The following is a 20,660-nucleotide window of genomic DNA, read 5'->3' on the forward strand; positions in this document are numbered from 1 at the left end:
GTCTGCTGCCCGAGGTCAGCAGGCCAGGAGGTGTTGCTACTTCAAAGCCTCCATTGTGGCTCGTACTTTCAGATGCCGCTGCGGTGGGTTTGATGGGAACACAGAGGGGCTGCCAGCGATGTGATGAGTTGACAGCATTGCGTTGCGCCAACCAGACAAGATACCTATCACAACCCCGGTGTGAATTTCATTTTTTTCCTTTTTTTTCTACTTTTATTTCCAGGGGACGACCAGTTCATTACAGTTAAATGGAATTCTTGATTTTATTTTTTTTAAATTTATTATTAAATTGGAGGAGTGTTGTGTTTGGGGGGGGGTATTCCACCAAGCTCATCTCTTCTACACACAATATCAGTCACTTTATGACCTTGGCTCCAGCTGTTGACAGGCGAGGCTACCTCGTTACGAACACCCCCCTCTCTTCCTCCCCGGCTCTCGGGCCAGAGAGGCCGTCTGCCTGGGCCATGTGGATCTCCCGGAGTCCAAACTGGCCAAGGTCAGCCCCCAGCCACCACCGCCACCACCCCGGCCTCCATCCTGACACAACTCCAGCTGAGGGGTGGGCCCAGCTCCAGCTACCGCAGACACTTCCACTTCCTTAAGCTTATTTTCATAGAAACCCTCCCCGACGTCTCCGCCGTAACAGTATCCACCCACTGGCACAATGATCTCCTGGGCAGGGAAACGCTCCTGGCGGATATAGTGGGCTCATTCATTCATTCATGGCCAATTTTTTCCCTTTCTAGTCGGAAAGTAAATCCACTACTGTTTTTTCCCTTCCCCTTCTGCTTTTTGTTCTATATTTGCTTGATTATACTGTGACTGTTTTATGAGATGATGCTTGCACGACACATTGCAATGGTAGAGTCATCATTTGCGTGCTGAGTAATGCCTTTTCAAGAAAACCCACTAAAATAACTCAACTATATTTGACCTGGACTGTGTTTTCTCATCTTTTCTGGTCATGTATTTGAATTCACAACCCATCCATGGTATTATTACAGAGCTTGTTAGCAGCTTGATAGGACGTGTGGCTGACATGGCCAGTCTATCCATCCATTGTTGCAGCTCACTCATTGAAATTCTCTGTCTGCGTCCCCCAGCCTCCAAGCCCAATGGACCAGGTAGGGAAGATGCGTGGCCAGCCATATGGAGGACCCAACCCTTACTCTCAGCCGCAGCAGCAAGGGCCTCCCACAGGGCCTGGACCCCAGCAGGGAGGCTCTTACCCAGGGCAGGGCTACGGACCTCCGGGCCCTCAGAGATATCCTATGGGGATGCAGAGCCGAACACCTGGCGCTATGGGTGGCATGCAGTATGGACAGCAGGTCAGTGGAAATTGACTAGGATTACTTCACCTCGCCCAAACTCTCTCTGAAGTAAAAGTTTGGCTGAAAAATGCCAAAAAGGTTTTATGATTGAAGACATTTCTATGTGATGGAACGTCTTCAGTCAAAAATTCAATCCAGTGATTTCAACTGAACTTTCTCCAGTCTTTGTACCACCTGGATGATTGAGATGAACCTCTGCAGGCTCTTCACCACATCATTGTGGCGATCAGATGTTTTTTGTAGGTTTACTGTTTACGAAAATCAGAATTTTGCTGACATTTCCTTAAAAGATTGACTGTTGAGATAACAAGAACAAATAGTCTGTTTGATCATTTCCTTATCTTAAATAGAATCCATATTAAAGACAATGCATTTATATTAAGAGGCGTTGGCATCTTCAGTTTGGAGTGAGCACAGTTACTGCATGTCTTGGACTAGAGACATGTTTGACAAGCTTAAAAGATTGTCTCATGTTCAAAAGTGAAAGGCAAATCTGTCTGAACAATCGGCAATGTGAGTGTTGACGTCACTAAATATTTTCAAGGTTTCAAAAAGTTGCCGTCTAGTGTAACGAGGACGTGAACTCCTCAAACCCTGATAAGAAACTACTGCTTAGGTTGGGAGGACAGCATATTTAAATGCAGCAAAGAGGACTTGTCCTGCCCACTTTTGACATCTGCACCTTAAATGAGGAATATTGTCCAGTGCTGGCAAAACAGCACTCAATGTGGTACAATATCTATAAAGAAGTACCAAACCATTACCTTCAAAGTATCACAATCTGTGGTGCTGGGCTTGCTGAGGAAAAGGTAGGCAGAGACTTTTACCACCCATGTCTCTGTTATGAGTGAAAAGTCTAAACCAGGTGATGCAAAATGAAAGACTTCCTGGCTTAGGAGAAGACACTTAAGGGCCATTTTGAATTTCTGTGGTACTTAGTCATGGTGCAGGGCATGGTTTGAAGTCCGGACCACAAGTTAATAAGTTTTTTTTACATTCCTGTTAGTTGAGGCACTAGAACATTTTTTTGCTCTGTGACTTACTATAAACAGGAATGGTGGAAATGGTAGTATACAGTAGATAAAGAGACTTTGCGGAGCGGACTGGTTGGACGTCAGATGTGTTGGGTCGTAATCAGTTGAGTGTTAAAAGGTAAGGTGGATTCTTCAAAGATGTCAAAGTGTTGTCCTTTGAGCTAGACATTTAGTTTGACATTTTGGGGAAAATACAGTACATGTATTCACTCTCTTGCTGAGAGTTAGATAAGAAGATTGATACCATTCTCGCGTCTGCACTGTAAATATGACGCTACATGAAGGGTTAGCTTAGCTTTGCATAAAGATTCGAACCAAAATAAGATAATAAAGAAATAAGATGAAATTTGTTGATGAGTGAACTTTTGAAGTGCTGGTTGGCAGATTTTATTTCACCTTTTGACAGAGTCAGGCTAACTCTTTCCTAAGGCTGCAACTAACGATTGTTTTAACTATCGATAAGTCTGTTATTTTCTTGATTAATCAATTAGCTGTTTGGTCCATAAAATGTCAGAAAATGACGTCCTCAAATATCTTGTTTTGTCCACACAGTCCACAACCCAAAAATATTCAGTTTAGTGTGATAGAAGACTAAAGAAACCAGATAATATTCACATTTGAGAAGCTGGAATCAAAGAATTTGGAAATTTTTTCCTTAAAAAATGACTCAAAACAATTAATCGGTTATCAAAATAGTTGGCGATTAATTTAATCGTTGGCGACTAATCCATTAATCAACTGCAGCTCTACTTTTTCCCCCTGCTCTTGGTCTTTATGCTAAGCTAAGCTAATTGGCTTTTTGCTTCATATTTGCCAGACAGATATGGGTTTGGATGGGAATTGATAAGATTTCATTGATACCAATGCCATTATCAATTCTGCTTATCCTGTCAGCCTGTCAGTTAGCCCGTTAGCCCCAGTTGGTTACAGCTGACAGTCCGCTGTCCGTTCGACAGCTCCATTAGCTCCATTAGCTCTTACAGCAGGCTGACAGAACAGCAGTTCTCCCTGCAGCCCAACCCAGTCACAGTACCAGTCCTACCGCCATGACTCCTTCTTGTTTTAAGTTTCCAGCAGCGTAGACGCATGAGTTTGACATCATTGTTTTGCAGTGCACAACTGTCAAAAAAACATGCCAGCATTGATAAAAGAAACTGATAAGCTCAGAGGCATACAATTCTGATTGATTGGATAATTTATAACCGGTTCTCAACTGGAACCGGTTCTTGATTCCCATCCCTAGATATGAGAGTGGTATTGATCTTCTAATCTAACTCAGCAAGCCACTGAACAAGTTAATTTCCCAAAATGTCAAACTATTACCTTAAGGTCTCTGCAGTAGAAACACAGGAGAGGAACAGAGATGACACATTGTTTGAACTATAGTAGCAAAACATCAGTTTCAGACAGGAATATGAACTGGATCATAATACTATCCAGACGACAAAATGAATGGACAGCCCAAAAAAAAAAAACAAAATGTGGCATCTTTTTCACCTGGAACCAAAAAACAGAGTGAAGAAAAAGGCTCCAGCAGGAACAGACTCAAAGAGAGCAGTCCATCAATTTTTCACTGTCTAGTTTATTTTCATGCTTGAAAGCAAAAGTTGGGGAAATTCAAGTTGTATCTACGGGCACAGTGGGCATCTCTCTCTGACAGCGTCGTCCAATTGAAAACGGCAAACATCCAGTTTGCCGAAGCTACTTACTCATAGCTAGGAATAAGACCCTTCTTGAACTCTCTCAGCCAGGCAGTCCGTCTTAACAGAGAAATGCATGCAGGGAATCCCGTAGAGTGAATCCTTTTCTTCCACGTCCGCTGTCTGTGGTCTTGTGCCCATTGTGTGGTGTGATTATCTCATACTGGCCTGCCTGGTGTCTGACCGTGGACTCGATAAGTGCCCTGCAGAGAAGAAAACGGCTTCCCTCCCTTTGTCAGACAGATACAATACAGCCACTTCATGTTGTTTTAAATGTGTGGCAATTCTTTTACTATCTTTTATTTTCTTTGAATTCTTGAGTAGCTGAGAACCCTCCCAAAACAACACGTGTCTTTTTTTTTTTCTTTTCCTTTTTTTTTTTTTTTTTTATATTACTGTGTTTCCTCACAAGGTCAGCTCTTTCTCCTTCCACGCTCCTTGAGAGTAATGAAACGAAAACGTTGTATTGAAAAGCTTTCCGGGTAGAAAGTTCAAGGAGATGAAGTCAAAACTCAATTTTTATTTTCATGGCTGTAATTTAAAGCGATACACAGCTGAATTCCAACACTTAGATGTTTTTTCTTATGCGCTTTGACTGAGCATTTTATAGCGAGGAACACGCTCCCCTCTCTCTCCCAGCCAGAGAGAGAACAGTTGTCTTTTCTTTTTAATCTGCGAGTAAGATGAAGAGAGGCTGTGATTACTCTGTCGAGAATGAATAGTGAAAAAACATCAAAGAGGTGACTTTGAATATTGGGTTATTTTTATATATATTTTTACAGCTTTAGAAAGGATCCTGTCAGCGCACATACTGTAGGTAGTGATTGATATTCCACAGAGTGGCTGAGGATAGTAAAGCCATAGTAAAACCTTCTACTGACGAAAGCTGTTCACAAGTTATTCTGCTGTGCTGCATAATATTTACTCACACATCTTAAGTATTCTCCGCTTTTTAATGTGAACTGTCGTTGATCTTGACCAATCTTTCGTTTTTCACGTCTAGATGTCAGCATACGGACAACAAGGGCCGGGTGGCTACAGCCAGCAGAGTCAGGGCTACTACAGTCAGCACGGGCCCCCATCTCACCCTGGCCAGCAGCAGCCTCCATACCCAGGCCAGCCCCAGGGCAGCTCTGGACCTCCCTACGCCCAGCAGGGCCTTCCTTCACAGCCTCCTGGCCAACACGGACAGCCAGGGGCCCCTTACCCGCAATCCCAAGGTCCCCACGGCCCTCCTCCAGGACAGCCACCCTACGTCCCTCCTCAGCAGCAGCAGCAGCCTCAACAGCAGGGTCCAGGTCCTCAGAGCCAGCAGGGCCCTCAGGGCCAGCCTGGCTACCCACAACCCACTGGGCCAGGGCAGCCACCACAACAGCAAACCCCACAGCAGCAGCAGCAGCCGCAGCCGCAGCAAGGGCCCCCACAACAACAACAACAACAACAACAACAGCAACAACAACAACCAGGAGGTCCCCCTCCTCAAGCCCAACAACCTCCAGGTCACGGCCAGCAGGGTCAACCATCACCTTACTCCCAGACACCCCCCCTGCAGCAGCAGCAGCAGCAGCAGCAACAACAACAGCAACAACAGCAACAACAACAACAACAACAACAACAGCAGCAGCAACAGCAGCAGCAGCAGCAGCAGCAACAACCGCCGCAGCAGCAACAGTCACCATATCAGAGGTTCCCACCTCCTCCACAGGTAATAACACCACACACAGCTCTATTAGCACACTTTAGTGATAATATGATGTGCCGTATCAGGCCCATCTGTGTCTCCATTACGTTTTGCATCCAGAGATTCCTTCCTGAGCTGCTCTTTATACTTTTGCTGTACTTCATCAGCGCTGTAATGCAGTCCATGCCTCCTTTCCAACGTCACAGCAACCTGTCTGCAGTTGCCACACAGTAAACACCTTCCAGTGGTGCCTCCACATTTGACTCCTCTCGGTCATTTTTCATTTGGTTGTAAAATAGACTTGAGTATTACACACTTAATTTGACATCATATATCCAAGAATGGGTGGAATCCATGAATGATTTCTTTGTGAAGCCACTGTAGTAAGTTTTGAATTAACCTTTCAGGGAAGCCATCTAAAGCAAACTTAATTAAAATCAGTAGTAAAGTAAATCAACATTTTTCAACATTCTGTCAGCAGATCAGATTGAAACTCAATTGAGGAAAGGACTTCATTACAGCTCTGATAAAGCAGCGCAGAGGGTAGTGGGGTTAGAAACAGTGCAACACCTCTTTTTAAATGAATGAACGTAGCAACTCATACGTTACATGAGAGCTAGTTTTGTTGTTGTTGTCGATTTAAAAAGGATAAAATGGAGCCACAAGTGAGCCAATCAGGAAAAAGAGTCATAGGCACTTAACATCTAACATGATTTTTCCTGTCCTGTTCTCTCCCAACGGTGACACAGACATGAAGCTTGATTTTCAGATTTTTTTTTTTTTTTCACATGCGCTCTTGTCCCTTAATCAGGAACTCTCCCAGGATTCCTTTAGCTCCCAGTCCAGCGCTCCTCCTTCCAACCAGCCCATGGCTTCCAACAAGAGCAGTCAAGAAGACAGCATGCAGGCCCGGCCATCCAGTCTGCCGGTGAGCACTCCCATCTCCTCTCTCTTACTCAACAGCTGACCTTCGCTCGTTCGAGCGGCGTCTCGTCCAACGGGCTCCACGGCTCATTTTTAAGCAGACACATTTACAAACACATTTCTGAGCTGAGTTTGTAATCTTGCAACTAGAGGCGGTCTAGGATTAAGTAATTATACTCTCCTGCAGCTATGGCCAGAAAATGTAATAATAGCAGTGTTATTCAAAGCATCGCCAGTAGCTTTTTGTCCCAATATCTGGGCAGCAATGACCGATATTTATACGGGGTCAAGCTGATCTTTTACATCTTTGAGGAAGAGGCACTAAGAGTAAAAATCTTCATCCCCTCTGCCATCTGTTCAAGATAGACCACAACCCTTCTCAACCCCTCTCCACCGCCTCTGACTTCAACGTACACACGGTACATAACAACAAGCTGATGCTAAGACTGAGTAAAGCAAGTTTGAGCAGTACAGGTTTCTACTGACTTGTTAGAAAAAAAATAGAGCGGGAAAACCCCCCCCCCGCAACATTCTGCCAGTAAAAGGATCATTGAAAGTGAAGTAAATCTGGCGTCTGATAGCCCTCTGGCTAAGATAAAGGTGAGAGAACCCCCTTCTCTTCCCTCCCCACCTCACCTCAAACCCCCCCCCCCCACTCCAATCCTCCCTTTTTAAAGAGGTGTCTCGCTGTAACACGTTGCAGTTTCCATGGCAGTGTTTATAGGTCAGACTGCGGAGCTAACCTCATTCTGGGCCTCAGGGAAGGAGAGTGAGAAATGAGATCATTAATGAGAGAGAATGAAAGTGAGAGAGCAGAGTCGGCGGCGAGGGGAGGAGGAGGAGGAGGAGGAGGTGGGGGGGGGGGGGGGGGGGGTGGGAGGCAGAGGGAGGGGGGGGGGGTGTTGAGGGAGTGCAAGCAAATAACTTCAAATAGTGTGAGTGATTGGTTGGAGTGGGAGATGCTGAGAGGAAGGGAGGGAGGGATGAGAGGCAGAGCTGTCTATGCCAGTAGGGGATGCCCTCAGGATGTGTTTCCCTCCTCTTTTATTTATTTCTCTTATTTATTTATACATCTCTCTGTGGGCTCAGCCATTGGCCGAGCAGGCCAGGCCAGGGCTATTTTTATTTGTTTTTTTTTTTTTTTATCCCCTCAGACTTCTTGGGGATTCCCTATTTGTGCTTTGTGATTGGCTGTGAGAGCCATTAATCTGCCTAAGGTAGAGATGAACCGATCGCCTTTCTCCTACTCCTCCTCCTCCTCCCCTCACATGACACTGTGCGCAGATTAGACCATGTTAACTGAGAGTATAACCCTAACAGCCTGACAGCAAAACAGCTAAATTGACTTCGGCAGCAGTTATGAGTAGATGTACACAGATAGCTTAATTTCCAGATTGTACAGATGTTACTGTACTATCAGGAAATGAAGCTATTTTGATACGGAGACTTAAATGGCACAAACTCCGCCAGAGTATGAAAAGAAGGCAGGAAACGTCTCTTAGAAGTGAGAATATGGAAATGCTGCTGTTTCGCAAAGCTCATAGAAAGATTCTGTTTAGAAGAGGACCCATGGCTATAAAAGTTAAACGCGGTGCTTTATGAAGTCTGTTGAATATCCGTTGATGGATTCTGACTCAGCTGCAGGCCGGGTATCAAACTCTATAACCTCCCGGTAACGACTGAAATGTGTCCACAGAGTATCTAACACTGTCAAGTAGCAAACGTTGTGCTCGGTCACATTCTTAGCCTGAATTCACAGCAGACACAAGCGTGGAAGCGCTGCTGAATCGTCCGTCTGATCAATGCGCGCCGACTCTGACCTCCATCATAAACCTCACTGTCTTTACAACCAGCCATCCAGCCCAGCAGCTGAGCAAACACAGGTGGAAAACTGTCTAACGGGCCGACTAATATTAGAAATTCAAAGGACAAAAATAGTTTTCAAGTATGCTCCATGATCCATCAGGAGTATACAGGTAGAAAACAGCGTTGTTTTTCTGTTTTCATGCACTTCTATTATCTCCCCCACTCACTGCATATATGCACATATAAACTGGAAAGCTTACATTCAAACTCACTGTAGACCACCCTACAACATGAAGAAAACAGGAGATGTGTGATATGATGATGAAATGTGTAAATGTTCAGTGAAATGAACAAGCGGCGGATGTCAAATACTCAACAGAATACTCTGTTAGCTTTGGATTAGCCTTTAGCCCATTTTTGCTTATTCTTTGATTAAATAGTTCCTGATTTAAATCACAATTTTTCTCATTTTTACACAATTTTATTTTGCTTACTTGGTTGAATAGAAAAAAAAAAGTAAAAACATTATTCTTCAAAGTCAGCTATCAAAAAAAGTCTCATTTTGGCATTGTAGAGTATTGTACCAGCACCGATTTATAGAAAAATTTCAAATGACCCTGAATGTGGAAGAGATGTTCCACAAGCTCATCCGCTCATCAGCATCTGGCCTATTAGGTTCCATATTTTCTAAATTACTCCTGTAATCGTTTCAGAACAGGTGAGCAGTAGTAGAATAGGTGAAAGTCTGGTATATGTACACTTTTAGGTGTTGGGTAGTCTAATCTTTATCATGTTAAGCAGTGCAGTATGTTTTCCACCAAAATGCACCTGACTGAATGTTTGTAGAGATTACAGATCTACAGGTAAGAGGTTTAATTTGATAGAAAGGAGGTGTTTATTTGTAAGTGATTTGTACAGACGTATTTGTTTTAATCTGTCTCAGAACGTGTTTGAATCCTGATCCAACAGCGGCTGAGGGGTAAGCGCCATTTAGTTACTTAAGTAGCATTTACAGAGAGCTAGCCAGACATCACCTCATCCAGAGCACAGATGGGTCTGTTTGAGCCAGGTGCTAAAAACCCAGCGTCTGTTAGCCCGCCGTTAAGGTGGGAATAAAGTAGTACAGGAGGCTCAGTGCCTGCTGGAAGGCGCAGGTAGGAAAGCAACAGTCAGCTTGAGAAACGAGCTGTGGATAAGCGGTAGAGAGAGGAGGAGGGAGGGAGGGAGGAGGGGTAAAGAAAAGGCAGCTACAGTAGAACTAGCTGAGCAGGTTGAGCTGGTTCCTGGTTTGTTTTCACCCTGGCTCCAGGACACACATGCACAGTTTAACTGTTGAGTATTTACCACACAGTCAGTTTCCTCATGACTGTTGTTGTCCTAACGTGGATCTCTTTGCAGTTCAGTTTTAAGGTTTCACATTCACACCAAATCCGGCAATGCGTGAAAAACAACAGTCCTTCCATTCATTTAAATGAGGGCAGTTCATGCTGTGGGAACGGGGACCGGCATAGGGCTCAGCAAAAAAAAAAAAAACGCAGTAGCCGTCTGGCAAGAAGTTGAACCAGACTCAACTTTTGCCGAAACGCAACCCAACATTACACTAAGGTGGCCAATCACATGCATGCAAGCACACATTCCTGGTGGATTGTAAAAATCTAGTCTGTCAGTGCTTGTGTGCTGCGCTTCAATGTATTAATTTGTAACTCGACTTCCTGGACACTGTATTTCATTGTCTCACCAGTAGGTCGGATAACCCCGCCATCGTAGCCCCCCGCGTCGCAGTGCCGGATTGCAGGATTTGGTGTGAATGCAGCCTTAGGCATTTAGCTGATGCTAATCTAGAACAGTTTACAATGAATACAGCACAATAAGCAATATAACTAGGAAGTAGTAGCCTTTGACCTAATAACGTTCATGTTATTTCTAGGAAAGGAAATAGATTAAGATCTATAGAGAGGGGAGAGACCTTTCTGAACTGTTTATCAAATGCATCATATTATTTCCTAAGTCTATAATGAATAACTAACACTTGGTTCTTAAAGGGGAACACCACCAATTTCACACATAGAGTTCAGTTAACTGTTCAGTTTCGGTCAAGTTGTATGATGTCATCTGTGACTCTGGGGGGAGTTTTCTGAAGTTTGAAAAAAAACCCTAATGATGTCACCATGATGTCATCAGGATGAGCTCAGAGTGGGCTTGAGACTTGAGAATTTCAACAGAAAGCCTGCATTACAAACATGTGATGGTTTGAAAGAAGCAGGCATTTAGGAAGCAGGGAGGATCTACTTAAAGATGCTGTCCAGTAGCATCATGGGAAATGTAGGAGCAAGTGTTGTTGGACATTTACGGAATAAAAGTCAAGATATCTCGGCCTCTCCTCCAGTTTTGGCTGTTCTTTTTTTAAATATGTCCCCCTCAAGTCCAACTAAGGAAGTGAATTTCTTGAGTTCTCGTTCAATGACGAAACTAGCTTTTCAGATTAAGAGCTGCTCGGGTTTTTTTGCCAACTGTCTCAGTCATGTTTTGAAGAAAAAAATCTTCCAGGTAGCTTCTCATTAGCAGCAAAAATGCCATTTTGCTTAATCTACAAATTGATATGGTTTGTCCAATGTCTTTATTTTGGGAAGTGAAGTCTGCTAACCCTTGCGTTATCTTTCTAGAGATTGCGGAGCCCTTTCTGACACCGTCAGGCTTTAATACTCCCTGGAAGTGACACTTCCTTTCCATGTTAACCCATGGGAAATGGAATAACCACCAGACCACCACTAACTTCCCTCCCTCCCTCCCTCCCTCCCACCTTGTGCCTTCTCGTTTCAAAAAAAAAAAAAAATCTCCTCCATGTCCTTTCCTAGGTCTTTTGTACACTCTTTCTTCACTATGGGGCTAATCCCACTCAGAACCGCCCACTGGTTGTGGTGCTCCTCTTTCTGATGGGTCTGAATGTGCTCCAGACTTAAGAGGAGGGTCACATGTTGGTCACACACTCACGCTTGAGTTTGTTTTTCTGTCCTCCATCCTCTGGTTCCTCTTCATCTCCCAAAATAAGAGGCTTCATCTGGAGTGGCTTTATCTTGGGGAAGGGCCAAAGGTTCACGTTGTCTATTTTATTTGTGTTAGAGATGAATGTTTGTCTATTAACGACAATGTACTGGACTAGCATCTCTATTTTGCCCTACTCGAATGTCACAGCAATGGTGTAATGCATGATAGATAACTAAGTAATTTATTTTCTTAAGGATAAAAGGCATACACTCTTGCTTTTCTATGAATTGGCTTTTATTTTCTTGATCTAGTGGTGGTTTTACCAACTGGAGGTCTTACTTACCATAATTTAATTTGTACTCTTTGCAATGACAATAAACAAATTCTATTCTATTATTATTTGTTTTTTTTTTTTTTTTTAGTCTTCCCACCTTTATCACCACATCTCTGCCTGCCAGGACCCCACCCTAGCATAAATTCAGTCTTATCCAGTGCATTTCCAAAGCTCAGGGACCACCCACTTCACAACAACAAACCTCCCCTCCCCAAATGACCTTTAATGTATGTGCTAAGACTCCTGATCTGGAACCAAGTGATCTTTCAGTCTCGGTGCTGATCAACTCTGAGTCCCCCCCCCCCCCCCCCCCCCCGCCACCCCCCCCTCCTGCAAAAACCCCGTTCCCTGCTCAGCCCAGCCCAGCTCTGCTCTCCTGCGGCAGCTAAGCTTGTTTTTGCGACATAGCTCTGGAGCAATCAGCCTGACAAGGCCGGCCCACTTTTTTTTTCCTCTCCTACCGAGCCCAACCCCCTCCATGCCTTTTTTTTTTTTTCAATATTACACTGTTTCTCGCTGCATTTTTCTCTTTCTTTCTGGTTTTTTTTTTTATATATATATATTTCACTCTCTCTGCCTCTTTCTCGTTCCTCTTTCTGTCTAAATTTTCTCTTTCCCTCGCCTGCGCCCTCCTCCTCCCCCTCCTCCTCCTCCTCCTCTTCCCTTCCTCGTTCGCTCTCTCTTCTCTCAGTAAATCAGCTTTCATAACGCTGTGCAGCGCAGCCTTGTTTTGCGAGGCTCTGCCGCTGACGGTATTCAGAGTCCGGGGCCAGTTTCCTGTTGCTATTCTGGGGCCCTTGCTTCCTGTGTGGACATGTCTTATTCAGATTCCAGGGTGCCTCTCGCTCGCTCTCACCCCCCCTCCCCTCCCCTCCCCTCTCTCCCTCCCCTCCCTCCTCCTAGCTCGTCTGTTTCTCTCCCCTGCTCCCTCTCTGTCTCACCCTTTTTTTTTCCCCCCCATCTATGTGATTTTTAATTAATGTACTTGAGAAAATTCAATCTGCTGACAAAGTGTGTTGTTTTGCATTTTGCTTCAGTGAATTGTTTCTCAGCCTGCAAAAACCCAAGCCCTGTTTTGCTCTTGTGAGCTCACACACACACACACACACACACACACACACACTCACTCTCCCTCTCCCTTTTGCTCTCTCCGCTCACTCACACACACTCTCTCTCACACACACACACACACACACACACACACACACACACACACACACACACACACACACTCACTCTCCCATGCCCCTCCCCTCTGCCTCCATTTCTGCTGGGCTGAGCTAGTTTTGCAGCACAAAGACTGTGGCTGACTGCAGCACTGTCTGTCCTCTGCTTTCTCCTGCTCTCGCTGGAACAAGCTGCTGAGCCTGGATGGATGAAACCGGCCTCACAATGAAATTAACTCTCACTCTATGAAATAACCTCTGTATAATTTTTTTTTCTCCCCCCCCCCCCTCCCTCTCTCTCCCCCCAGTTAATTCACTTGTGGTGTCAGTTGATTTGGTAGCGCCCTCTAGACACGCTATGTGTGTGTGACAGTAGGAGGGGAGGGGCGTTGCTTCTCTGTAAAGCAGGCAGACTGGCTGTAAGGGGTCTGGAGGCTCCCCCACCCTGCCCCGCTCCACCCACTCACACCCCCCCTCATCACCCCGAGGCCCCTTCAGCCCCCTCGGCTCTCCCGTATCCCAGCACCCCTCACCTCGGGCTGGGCAGCTGCCTGCCTCACTTGGGCATCTGTGCGCTGCTCTGGGACTCCTGCTACTATTGTGATCTCTACAAAAGGCCCCCCACGCACACACCATCTCCCCATTATTCACAGCAATCAGACCCCCCCCCCCCACCACCACCACCACCACCACCACCACCCCCGCCCTCCTCCCCTTCACCACCTCCCTCCATCCACTCTGTGTTTGCTACACACAGACTGCTGCTGCAGTGTTTGTGTGCGTTGCATACCCCCTTTTTTTTGTTACCCCCACAGAGAAGCTCAATTAGGCAAATGCGGAGCGTTTAAAAAAGAACTCCCTACTTATTGATTAAGATTCATAGTCGGCCTTTATTTTCTTTTTTTTTTTCTCCTGACTGTAACCTCCGTATCACACAGGAATGTTGAAGCAGAACATTATTGATCAGTGTCAAATGAATTGTATTTTTTTTTTTTATCCATTAGCAATACGAGGCTCTTCTAAATTTTTGCTGGTTCAGTCTTTCATCTTCTACTTTTTTTTTTTTTTTTTTTTTTTTTTTGTCTGTGTGTTATTATCCCTCCCACGTGGCTGCTGCTGGTGATAAAGTAGCACTGTAATGGTGATCTCTAGGGAGCTGGAGCTAGCTTGCCTGTAGAGGTAGTAGACATTATGTCTGTGGCACTGATACTCCAGACAAGATATCTAACCCCAACAGGGTGCTCCCAGTCTCTGGGTGTTGTGTCACCCTAGTGGTATTTGTCAGTTGTTTGCCTACATCTTGCAGACATTAAATAACAGAAATCTGATGTGTTCATTTTAACCACTAGGTATGTTTTTTTGCAATCACATGTCCACCACTCGTATGTATTTCATCTAGCGGATAGCAAAGGGTCACACAGGCGATCCTGTGCGCTGCTCTAGCTGTGTATAGAGAGTTTCTCGTCAGCCTGTGCTGTATGTGAAACCCTGTAATGGCTGCTGCTGTTGTATGAGGCAGGGGCCTGCCTGCCTGCCTGCCTTGCTTCTCCTCCTTTCTCCAGTTCTTCCCTCATAGTGGGATGGGAGTGCCCCCTTATGGTTGAGCTCAGCCCTGCAAACCTCGGGCTGGGGCTGGAGCTGCCTCTCTCCAAGCCTTCCAGTGGTCTTCCCAGAAGCCTTCGCGGGTCAGCCCGGCCCCCCCCCCGGGATGCAGGTGTCACCCCCCCGGGGGCAGGTGTCTGAGGCATCGGCGATACCCACCTGTTCGTCCTCTTCGGCGGGGCGGAGGACGTTTCCTGTCGTTGTCCCGTGCTAGCGAGCGCTTCGAGGTGGTGTCATGCGCTCAACTGAGAGGAGACAGTCCGAATTTTTTATTTTGTCTGAGCGCGTAGCGTCTATCTGTGGTCGGCGTGTGTGTGTGACAGGTAGAAGGGCTCTGATCGTAGTCTGGAGATAACAGGCCTCTGGGCTCGCTTAGGTCAAGTCAGCACCTTCAGAGTCTGAGCTGAGAGAAAAGAGAAGAGAAACCTCTTAAGAAAAAAATGTGTTGAGAAAATTTCACTTGATCTTAACGCTTAAAAGGGAAGAGATGACTTTTCCCATGACCCCGTTTGGATATCAAAAGCCCACTTCGCTCTGCATGAGTGGTAAATGTGCAGCTCCGGAGTGTTCTCTCTCTCTCTCTCTCTCTCTCTCTCTCTCCCTCTCCGACGAGATCGCCAGCATATATAAACATAAACACCAGGGCCTCAGGAAAGTCGGCAGAGAAGTTCAAGGTTTCGCCGTCTTGTGTTTGTCCACTCTCCGCGTCTGTGTGCGAGCGTGTCTCCCAGGCTTCCTCAGCGCTAAAAGGGCCGGAGGCTGAGTGTGTAATTAAAGTGGTGGTGGTGGTGGAGCGCGGGGAGAGGAGGGGGGAGGGAGGGAGGGGTGGGGGAGAGGAACACGGCTTTGGTGCGTCTGCGTTTCCTGTAACAATGACGGGCTTCTTCTTTTGTAGTAGCTGACTGCACCGTGACCCTGCCAGGCACGCAGGGAGGCCGCAGAGAGAGAGAGAGAGAGAGAGAGAGAGAGAGAGACAGACAGAGGGATTGGCAGCAACAGGGGGGAGGGACTGTGTCGGCTCTAATGTGTCAACCACGTGGATCACAGTAACCATGGCAGCCCTAGAGATGCAGCCAGTGTTTTTTCTTTTTTTTTTTTTTTTCTCCCTTCTTCTATCTCCCCAACCTCCCCCCCTCCTCCTCCTCCTCCTCCTCCTCCCCTACCTCTTACTCTCTCTTCCTCAGTTATCACCTCTCCACAGAGGATATGCAAGCATGTGCGCGAGCAAGTATGCATGCCTGGAATAAGCTTTCTCTTTCTTTCCTTTTTTTTTTTTTTTTTTTTTTTGGGATGGGGGGGGGGGGGATGTTGTGTTTAGCATGCACAGGCCTGAGAACAAGGACGCTTGCCAGCCAGGCGGTTGGTGAAACCCTGAGGTCTGAGAATGACAGAGAAGAGTGGGTCAGGGAGAGTGTGTGACTGAGGGATGAACCCCCACACACCCCCCCACACACCCCCACCCTTCCCTCCTTACCACCACTACCACCACCACCACCACCAACAGATCTAGTTACACTACTGGCCAGAGTCACACATTCCAGATATGTTTCATTATCTCAGGGCCGCTGCTACACTACCTCTCTTCTCTCACTTTCTGTTTCTCATAACCTACAAAAAAAAAAAAAAAAAAAAAAAAAAAAAGAAAGAAAGAAATCGGCTGGCTTGGCAGACTAATGGCTCTGGTCGGGCTTGATTGATTCAGTGAAGTAATCTGCAAATGGAATACATTAGGACGGCGGAGAGCAGAGCAGAGCAGATGACTCAGAGACAGCACAGGCACACTCAGAAGAACAGTGGAGAATATGGGAATTGTGGGAATAGTAAAGACTGTTCCACATTCATGAACAATAATTGCATTAGAGGAATTTTTACGGAATTGTTTTGAGTATTTTATTTGAATTTTTCAACGTCACATTTCGTATAAACCGGTCTTTTTTTCGCCCGCTTTCGACCCTTTAAACATCGGAAACACTGTTCTGCAGTTCTCAGCTCTGAAGTTCCATGTTAGGCAGTGCTGGGAAAAAACACAAAATGGCTGCCATAGAGGCAAGCTTGGAGCTCCACAGAAAGAACTGCAGCTTTCTCCTTCTCTCCACAAACACAGCTTTTACACTTTCCCCTCTGTACGTAGTGAAAAAGCATCTCCTGCGTTTTTTGCGTACACTTGCGTATCATCAGCTGTTATATTTGTCATAGATAACAAGAGCTGTGTAACCTTCCTCACACAGCTCACCCCCCTCCCTCCCTCCCCCCCCCACACAACACCCCAACTCAAACCAGCCCACCGTCCCTCCAACTCACTCCTCACACCCCGATCCACGTCCTCTCCCATCATTTGCCTTCTAATTATGAGTGTGTTGAATAGCAGAGAGCCACAGCAGCATCAGTATGACCAACCCCCCCCCCCCCCCCCCCCCCCCCCCACTCCAACACCACCACCACCACCACCCCTCCTCCTTCCTCTTCTCTCCTCTCTCGCTGTCCGGCTTGTGCAGTCAGCAGAACAGGCTGGTGCTGTGCAGTATTGAGCCGGGAAAAATCAATGACTGCAGAGTGGGAGTAGGTAGGAGCTTGTGTGTTTAAGTGTGTGTGTGTGTGTGTGTGTGTGTGTGTGTGTGTGTGTGTGAGTGAGTGTGTACAATCCTTTTGCCTATCCAGGCTGAGGGATCAGAGCTGTCAGTTGTCAGATATTTACAGAATTTTAAAGAGCTCGTCCTGTACGCTGCATATGTGCCGGTGTAGCAGGCATATGTGTGAATGATTTGGAAGTTTTTCAGTAGGTTATTTGTTATTGTGCTTTAGGAGAAATAAACTTTTGAAAGGCTTTAAGTCATTAGAAAGCCCATTTAAGAGTATTTGTATTGGTGATATAATGCTGTACTATACTGCTGTCTACACTCTGGCTGCCAACATGACATCCATGTTTCCGTACTGATACCAAAACCATACTTTTTACAACTTTTTTTACAGGAACATACAAATGTTAAAGAGCAACTTAACATTAAATCCATTGTATGTACAGCCACTATAAAGTTATGTGGACTCAGTCTATAGTGTTCATTGCAACGGCAGGAAAACTTTATCCTTTATCCAGGAATAATTTAGTAATTCTGTCATGTAGACCAAAAAAAAAAAAAAAAGAAAGAAAGCAGAGGGAGAAAAATCTGGGACATAGTTTAGCACTCCACTCTTGAAGTACAAAGCAGTGTCACGTTAACTCCAATCTGGGCTACCCCCCCCACCACCACCCCTCTATCAAGACATATAAAAACACAAATCATCTCTGGGCGTCGTGGAGATTTCTTCTGTTATTCTTCCTGACCACCAGAGATGGTGGAAATCTAGGTATTACATACTATCTGCTGGTCATCCAGAGTTCATAGAACCGTAGTTACAGGGTTTTCCCCAGGATGCTGTTTAGAGGAAACAGTAAGCTACTCAGATCCTGGCCCATCTCATTTTGTAATCAAATTTAATGACAGCCTAAACAATAGACTCACTAAATATAATGGTTTTCTCAGTGGAAACAGTGCCTCTGCCTCTTGTTTTTGTGTCATAAAAGTGTTTTCATTTTTATGATCTTAGTAGAGGTGGTGTTGGTTTCAGGTGGCCCAATTCTGCTATAAAACATTGCAGGAAACACTTGTTTGGGGTTCTCGTTAAAAAAAAAAAAAAAAGAGCGTAAGAGCAACAGTAGTTTGGTTGCGGTTCACAACACCCTGTTTCCCCCCCAATAAAATGCAGTCTTAAATTGTTAGAATTTATTCATTCATTCAATGCCAGTTTACTGTACTGGCTGACCATTAACCTTAGTGCCAAAAACATACATCGATACCGAGGCCCAGTCTACGCTGTCTGAAACAGTGGTAAAAGTGAAGACTGTCACTTCTCCAATTTTGCTCATGTCTCATAGAGTTTTTACTCGACTGATCCTCACTCTGCTCAGACCCCCTAAATGGCTCCCGGGGACCCCCGTAATCCCACTTTAAGGGCTGTTGTTTCCTAACAGGAAGGATCTTGCCTTGTTATTACTTTTTTTGATCCCTCGTTCTTGTCTCATGACTGAAGCGTGCATGTCTTGTGCAGCCGTCCACAATGACCTCCTGTCGTGGAGAGACTCCTGGGCGTATCTCCAGGAATTGACCCCTGACCTTTTTGCCCTGTGGTTTGAGACAGAAGGGGGGGGGGGGGGGGCATCGATGTAGGAGGGTTTTTGTGACAAGGACGTGACTCTGTGCAGTGATCTCTGAAGCTTTGAGCGTGGCAGCTACCAAGGTGGTCATCGTGGCAGACAGAGCCCTCTGTCAGATGACCGGTCTTGTGATGTCTGAGTGGAGGTGGGGTGGTGCTGGCCGGGAAGCGGGAGGAGGGGGGGGAGGGAGGGATGTAGGTCAGCTGACGATGCTGGCTGCTGGAAAAAGGATCCCGCCATGGTTGTTTAAGCAAGGAATGTCATGCTGTTTGATCTCTGCACTCTACTCCAGAGCATTAAGATCTCTCTCCGCTCTTTTGTCGCTCACATGACCTCTTTTTACATTTGTGAACATTAATTGGGAATCAGCCAATGAAACACTTTAGCGTGTAATATATAAAGCCGTTCCTGCTGCGATTCGCATGATTTTGTAGCTTCCACATCTCTCCTGCGCGGGTCAAAAAGGCCTAGGTTTGTGCAGTCACAGAAGAGAGGAAGAGATGCAGGGAGGGCAGAGGGAACAGGGTGGGGGTGGGTTGGAGAGGAGAAGGGGGGGGCAGGGGGGGGGATGTATTCTGAATCAGCGTTCTCCTCCTGTCACTCCCTCTGGGGTTCCTCCATCAGGTCACGTCCCAAAAATAGCAACGGGCGCTGTTTCAAGTGCAAAACCGCCGGCTTCGGGGCTGCAGCCAGCCTGCGAGTGTGAGATTTCTATGGGAATAGTTGGCCACCTTCCAATGAGTGCTTTTTTTCCCCCCCCCTCCCCTCCCCTCCCCTCCCCTCCCCTCCTCCTCCTAACTCCCTTTTTTTTTCCCTCCTTCAATGTGACTGGCAGATGAGCTTGCATTTCTGAGTAAGCACATGGGCTCCACGTGAGTGGCCAGTGTGTAAACATTCACCTTCCCACAAACATAATCATCGCCGGCTGCCTTCCTACCTTCCTGCCTGCCTGGCTGTTTCTGTGTCACAGCCAGCGAGGCTCAATAACAACACCACATGGCACTAGAGCCTGTGCCCAGCACCAATTATTTCAACTGCCTCCCGAGATGACTTGCTTCAAATATTTTTTTTTCCCCCCACTTTCTCATTGCGAGCCACACAAACCAAGTAATCCTTGCCAAGATGGATCATTATCAGCATTATGGGAGTGATGTGGAGTATTTTTAAGAAGGTGGAAGAATAAGTCATTGTACCTGAATGTGTGCTTGTGTTATAATAGGGCTGGCAGTCTTGTATGAGAGAATAACACAGACGCACCCCCGACAACGGCAAAGATTGCTGTAACATATCATTGGCAATTTGGATTTCTACTGACTTGATTTGACTTCACTTGACTTTGACATGACTCTCTCTGAAATAGAACGCTCTCACCTTCCTCATGCAAGTATGTGCAAAAGTCTGACTATGACTCATATTCCCCCCCAAAATGCTCTAGTTCTTTCACACTTTAGAGTCTGAGCCAAATCGGGCTTTATTTACATCTGCTTACACACACCGACACAGTAACACCCACACACACACACTGATTCGCCATTGACATCGTGCATCAGTTTTTCCATTTAATCTCCTTCTTACTATATTCTAACCCCAGCTTCCTTAAAGCCACAGAGAAGCGATTTGTTTGATTGATGTTTTTTTTCTCTTGTAAATGTTTATTCTTATAAACATATTCTCATCTAACTGTCATACATTGTTGAAATGGTGCATAAGATAGAATTGGAATGAGATGATGTTTTCCCATCAGATGATTTGAAGTGAATGAATTAGGTGTCCCAGAATGGTTGTTTGGCTTCAGGTTATGTCCACCATATTTAATGAAAAAGATATGTACTAATATTCACAGCTATCAGCTCAGGCTTTCTAGTTATCACAATGTTAAAATGTCCAATGAGTTGTTCAATGAAT

The 20,660-nt window shown here is 45.7% G+C and overlaps 1 protein-coding gene across 2 annotated transcripts in view; it reads left to right on the forward strand.

Moving 5' to 3' along the window:
• arid1ab (AT rich interactive domain 1Ab (SWI-like)) overlaps positions 1-20,660 on the forward strand; it is a 67,755-nt gene that overhangs the window by 33,297 nt on the left and 13,798 nt on the right. For both annotated transcript variants that reach the window (XM_044335184.1, XM_044335183.1), the window contains exons 2-4: positions 1,104-1,328; positions 5,069-5,770; positions 6,558-6,674. In XM_044335184.1, coding sequence (XP_044191119.1) covers positions 1,116-1,328; positions 5,069-5,770; positions 6,558-6,674 — 1,032 coding nt within the window. In that variant the 5' untranslated portion in view covers positions 1,104-1,115. The remainder of the gene's footprint in view (positions 1-1,103; positions 1,329-5,068; positions 5,771-6,557; positions 6,675-20,660) is intronic.

Source organism: Thunnus albacares, chromosome 19 (assembly GCF_914725855.1).
Source record: "Thunnus albacares chromosome 19, fThuAlb1.1, whole genome shotgun sequence".
In the NCBI taxonomy this organism is placed as follows: Eukaryota; Metazoa; Chordata; class Actinopteri; order Scombriformes; family Scombridae; genus Thunnus; species Thunnus albacares.